The sequence below is a fragment of the Etheostoma cragini genome, unplaced genomic scaffold (genome assembly GCF_013103735.1).
Source record: "Etheostoma cragini isolate CJK2018 unplaced genomic scaffold, CSU_Ecrag_1.0 ScbMSFa_969, whole genome shotgun sequence".
NCBI lineage: Eukaryota > Metazoa > Chordata > Actinopteri > Perciformes > Percidae > Etheostoma > Etheostoma cragini.
Window position 1 is genome coordinate 1 of NW_023269613.1, and position 5,940 is coordinate 5,940.

Below are 5,940 nucleotides of genomic sequence, written 5' to 3' on the forward strand. Positions count from 1 at the left end.
ACATTATAATGTATTGAATGAATCATAGTTGAACATACTGTATGTGTCAGTGGCTTGTTGATCTTTCCATTGTTAGTTCCTATCCCGGGCTGGGACACATTCATACGGTTTGATAAAGGACTTATTGGACTTTAACTTATCATAGCACTTATAATGACGAGTGTAGCTGTCCTCAATGCAGGTCATCCTATCTCCTCTTTATCCTGCATCCACCATGTGTGTGTGTGTGTGTGTGTGTGTGTGTGTGCATGTCAGTCGTGGGGGAACTGAGCAAAACAAAGAACAAGGAAGTGAACACGGCCACATACATGTGACGTCAACCCGTTCTCGTTTCCGCCTGGTAATTCGCTTTCAGAGACAAACTGATACAAAGTGTGGCACGTGGGCAACTCTTGGTTATTAATCAAATTAACAAAAAAGTAGCTGTGATTGGTCAAAAATGCGCGTCACAACAAGGTCCCGGTGATTCGTTGAATTCGTGCGAATTCGTGCGATTGTGACATTGCAAAATCCTGGAAGGACTGATAGACAATGATGAGAAAAATACCTAAACTGTTTAAGTAATCCCCTTGCTAACACTTTTATTATACACTTTCTTGTTTTGTTTCTTTTTTGTTTTTAAGATTACATTCTTGCTCGTCACGAAAGTGGATGGGCCGAACTTTCAGGAATGGGTGTTCACGATCACTTATATAAAGACAGCACAGGACTCAGAGGTATAAATCTCGGAGCGTAGTGCAGTATACATCTCAGCAAAATTCCTGTTCAGAATAACATCATCTCTCATCTCCTGGAGAGACTATCAGCAGCTAAACTCCAGTCTGATGAAGCGTTCAGGAACATCAGAAATTCACTGGCTGCTCATTCTTTGTATGCTTGAAATAAGCTTTTCTGTACGTAAAAACTGAACAATGACTTCAAATAAATCTCACATTGGGAATTTTTACTATGTCAGCTGGTGTAAGAGTTTATATTATTATTTGGTATCATTTTTATTGGGAACCCCTCGCTATCTATCAGAATGGGGGGGGGGTGGCTGACAAGCACGGACTGCAGGAAAATGAAAAGCATTCAATTAACCATTTAAAATAAAAATATATTTTTTTTAAAATTCTATAGACACATTAAGGAGAAAAATTACCTAAAACTGTTTAAGTAATCCCCTTAATTACACTTTTATAATACACTTTCTTGTCTTGCAATGTTATACAAATGCAGGTTTGGATTTTGCATTCAATAAAGTACAATACAAAAAAGGGTGCACGCATGTTGGTATATTACATTCTGGTTTGTCAAGAAAGTGGTGCGGGATGGGCCAAACGTTCAGGGATGGGTGTGTTGGAGATCACTAAAGAAAAGACAACACAGGACCCAGGAGGTGTAACTCAGAGCATAATGCATGCAGTATTCATCTCAGCAAAGGTTTCAGTAAAAAGAAAACTGATTCAGTTACATTTCTGTTCAGAATAACATCATCTCTCATCTTCAGGAGAGACGACCAGCAGCTAAACTCCAGTCTGATGAGGCATTCAGGAACATCAGAAGGTGTGAAATTAACCGGCTGCTCATTCTTTGTATGTTTGAAAGAGAATGCCATTTGTAAAAACTGAACAATGACTTCCTCCTAATCTTACATTTTGAATTTTAACTATGCCAGCTGCTGGGTAGGCATTTGTATAAAATCTCTGCACTGATCTTTAGTCAAAAGTCTTTTGGCAGAAAATTGCTGAATGTATCAGTCAGTGGAATAAAGGTAGAGGTTGTGTAAAACCCACAGGGAGCAACACAGTTTAGAAAGCAGTATTCTAATCACAGAAAAACTCAATAGGAAGGCCATTTCCATTCAAACCAACCTGGCAGAATGGTCAGCAGCAGCCATTGTGTACCATTGCCATGGTACCATATAAACCCCTGGTAATAAACCGACTTTCGGCAAGGGAAAATGCTGAGATTTTACAGTAACGGACAAACAAGCATTGAATTAATAATGGTACAAGACAGAGAGCCAGACACTAAATGAGTCACTACTTACTTATTATTATGGATGCATCCTTATGTTGGGAGATCATTTTTTACTGTGAGGACACTTTACTTCTTTTTAAACTCAAATGCATAGTGCAAGTGCTTCTTGTTCATTTTCTCCTGTAAAGCCAATGATTTGATAGAATCTTTTTAGGACTATGTACTTAGTGTCCTTTCATTATTTGAATCTTTTACTCAACTCTTTTAATTTTTAGTTGATCCAAAATGACAACAACAAAGCCACCATCTCAGCCCATTGAAAAATGGACCGAGAAAGATGTCCACCTGTGGCTAAAGACAGAGGTCAAAGTTCATGAGACGTGTGCAGATAAATTCTGTGGAGAGGAAGTGTCCGGAGACATTTTAGTTGACCTTGAAAAGAAAGATATATTAGGATTTGGAATAAAGCATGGTCCTGCTGTGAAAATCAAAACCTATCTAGAAAGGCTTAAAGAAGGATCACAGCATGTGGCACAGTTCCCACCATATGTGGAAAACTGGACAAAGGAGCAAGTGAAGCAGTGGTTGCTGCAGCATGTCAACATATATAGCAAATATGCACAACGGCTCCATGAAGAAGATGTGTCTGGAGATTGCCTTGTTTGCTTTAACAACCAGGATTTTCTGGACTTAGACGTCAAAGGCGGTCCTGCTGTAAAGATCCTGAAAAAACTTGGTCAATTGAAAAACAATTCAGGACCGACACTGCAACCCATCCTTCACACCAGCACGGATCAAAGAGAAGGTGTAAAACCCACTCAACCTGAACTGCTTCTGGCTCAGCAACCAGAACAACCAGAACAACCAGAACAACCAGAACAACCAGAAGCACAAAACAAAATTGAATCAAAGAAACTCATGAAAAACCTGAAAACTTCTAAGCTTTATGATCATGAAGAGCAACTTTGACAAAAAGTACATTGATGATCTTGCTCGTAACACACTGGAGAACTTTGACTTCAGTTTAAAGGAGGCCTGACTGTTTGCCTTTCTGGCGTTACTGAACACTTATGTTGCAGAATCTGAAATCTCTCTCTCACTCTGTGAAAATTTTTTGGGGATGAAAATGATTCACTGGAAAGAGGATAGTGTGATGGACAGAATGAAGCGATATTCAAACACTCTTATCATAGACAAAGTTGAAGAATGGGGAGGATACAAAGGAATCCGAATCCTTCATCACTCCATAGCATCGGCATGCCTGGAAGAGTTGGAGAGAAGCTTCTTTTTAAAAGTAAGTGATATCACTATGGAGATTCTTCACTGTGATCTGTTCTTCGATGTTGGAGTTGCCAAACACAGAGACTCAATTCAAAAAATGTTGATTAAAAGGAAGCGAAAAAAAGATGGAGTAGAGAGAGAACTATTTTCTCCCCTCATAGATAAAATCCACACCAAGGAAGGGAGACAAATTGTCCAAAAAATCTTTGAGAAAGCATCATCCAGGTTTGTGACAAGTGCGTCTATTCCTAGGGCCCTGGCAAGATATTTGTACATCAAAGAAAGTGACTTCCCAGAGGCTGTGAAATGGGCCGAAAAAGCCAAGACCATTAAAGAAAACAAATGCACATTGGATACAATTGGGCAGATTCACAAAAGCAATTTAATATCTAAAAACAACAGAGAAAAGCAGGAGACATCACACAATCCAGAAGATTTAAACACAAACATTAAAATAGCAGATAATGCTATCAGAGCGTTTAAAAAGGCTCAAGAGCTGGCAAATACAGAGGATGAACCTGAGGAGGAGGTTGCTGATGATGCATCCGATGACTATCAAGGAAAGTCATTAGTCTATGGCTACGTGGGTGTGCTGGAAATTGCTTTTCTGGTATTTGAGATTTTGAGCAGATTGCCGTTCTTTGAGGGAAATGTTCCGATGAGGAAGAAGTACTTCCAGAGTTTCCTTCAAAAAAATATCCCAATCACCAATGTGCATAAAGAAGAGAATGAGATTAACAACAGATATGTGGATATCATTAAAGAGCATGAACCGTTTATCCTCAGTTTGAAAACTGAAGTAAAAGAAACATTTGACCTTGTTAACAGTTACTTCACGTATACAAAAGGGAACAATTCAGAATATGATTTAAAGAATCGTCGGGCCGTCTATGGTCAATTTAAAAAGTACGTAGGTCATTTTTGCACTGCACCAGAGGAAATGAAAAAAGAACGACAAAACAATCCTAATCTCCATTTGGAAATCGACATTCACGAAAAAAAGTTGTTTCTTGAAGGGAAACAAGCAGATACATTTGCTGGGATTCTTCAGCATTTGGACAGACCTGCCGAAGAGATTGAGTGGATCACAGAATGCTATGCATTCTTGCAACAACAACAACAATTCATCAACAAAAAACAAAAGACGAAGGAAACAATCAATTTCATTTTGTCAAACATAGTTCTTTACCTTTTGAAACCAAAATCTAAACATGTCAAGAATTACAGCCAACTCTCTGATCTACTTTTGAAAACACTGCAAGAAGTAGGACTAAGGTATTGTCAGGTTCATAACACTTTACCTTACTAAATAATGACGGTCAAGCAAGAAAACGAGACTCAGAAGGCAAATGAGCAGTTAATTGACAGTTGCAAAAGGGAAGCTACCACGAGAGCAGCCTTTCCGCAGCGCAGCTCTAGTGGAAACTTCAACAATTTCTCTGCAGCTCTGTCCCTTTATTCAAACACACACAGAAGATTCACAGGTGTTGATGTAAGGAGGGGTCTAAGGCCTACGCCAGAGACCCTGGGCTCTTGTTATCTTCTGTGATATGTAACAGCGGGACATTTATTGCCTTTTGTTTAGGCAGCAACGACTTAAGAAACACAGACACGGCTTGAAAGTAACATGGTATTGTTAAATGTGCATATAATAATAAGCATGAAAGTTATACTAAGTAGGAAAGTTATACTAATTAAGAAACAACTACAAAGAAATAAGCAATAAAAGACTTTATAAAAATGAATTCTCTATCATTTCCCTCCTGTTGTACATTTAACAAACATCAGTAATTATCTCTCCAGTTGGCTTTCAATAATCACATCATCACATGTACTTACAGGAAGGTTGTACTCTCATCAAGGAGAAGGCGAAAACCTTTCTTTTGAAAGGAAAAATTCCTCCTCGACCCTCCCTTAGGAGCGGCCGCCCTTTTGGCCAAGACAAGTTCAAAAGTATTGTTTACAGGTGGTTTAATACATCATCGTGTGGGTATATTGATCCACAGTCATACTGGTCAGGATTGGCATAGAGTTGTTGGTATTGAACATGCGCATAGTTGGTCAATGCTTGAGACATAACACGTTGTATCAGAGTATGAACACAGGGCATTACACATCCTAGCACTATGAAGATTATTACCAGTACGGTTCCAAGGGGAGTAACAATTTTAAGCAATAATCCATACCATGGTCCTGAAGTCAACCAGGAGAGGAAATCTCCTTTATTCAAATTATCTGCCTCAGCAGCATCTCTAAGGGCAGTCAAATTGAGGATGGCTTGATGAATGATTCCTGCATCTTTATCATTCTCTGGGATAAAAGTGCAGCACGTAGTACCAATAATCGCGCACACACCGCCTTGTGACGCCGTCAGCTGGTCCAACACTAGCCTATTTTGTAGGGCCATCAATCGTATAGCCGTGAGCTCTTCGCGTATTTTTGACAGGGCTGTTATGGTGGAATTCATGAACAGGTCTACTCGGTAACTGATTGTTTCCATTCTCAGCTCAACTTTACCCACCCCTACCCACGGGAAAAGCGCATGCACGACCTTTTGGCCATCGGACCACAGTTTATGGTCATCGGGGACATCCGATCCCCATACACATGTGGTGGAAAGACGTTCGTTACGTAGGTAACGTCAGATTATATGAGTATAGGCGTAGCCCTCTAAGGGCTACGCTATTGGGTTTATCC

The 5,940-nt window shown here is 39.6% G+C and overlaps 2 protein-coding genes across 3 annotated transcripts; both read left to right on the forward strand.

The window, feature by feature from the left end:
- The first annotated feature begins 649 nt into the window (after positions 1–649).
- Positions 650–3,473, forward strand: LOC117941560 (sterile alpha motif domain-containing protein 9-like). 2 transcript variants are annotated; one of them, XM_034866564.1, is made up of 3 exons: positions 650–716; positions 1,490–1,545; positions 2,238–3,473. In XM_034866564.1, exon 3 carries the CDS (start codon positions 2,248–2,250, stop codon positions 2,929–2,931), a length of 684 nt encoding a protein of 227 aa, XP_034722455.1. In that variant the 5' UTR covers positions 650–716; positions 1,490–1,545; positions 2,238–2,247; the 3' UTR covers positions 2,932–3,473. The 2 variants fall into 2 exon arrangements, with proteins under 2 accessions (XP_034722455.1, XP_034722454.1); XM_034866563.1 differs by lacking the exon at positions 650–716 and adding an exon at positions 793–847 and having other exon boundaries at positions 1,488–1,545.
- LOC117941559 (sterile alpha motif domain-containing protein 9-like) lies at positions 3,034–5,874 on the forward strand (the record flags this gene model as incomplete). The annotated part of the gene is made up of 2 exons (XM_034866562.1): positions 3,034–4,528; positions 5,750–5,874. Coding segments are annotated over exons 1-2 (1,571 nt in total), but the record flags the coding sequence as incomplete, so codon positions are not given.
- Between the last annotated feature and the right edge of the window lie 66 nt (positions 5,875–5,940).

What these genes read in the sequence shown, in the direction of transcription:
- LOC117941560 (XM_034866564.1), top strand. Translation starts at nt 2,248, where the DNA reads ATGACAACAACAAAGCCACCATCTCAGCCCATTGAAAAATGGACCGAG.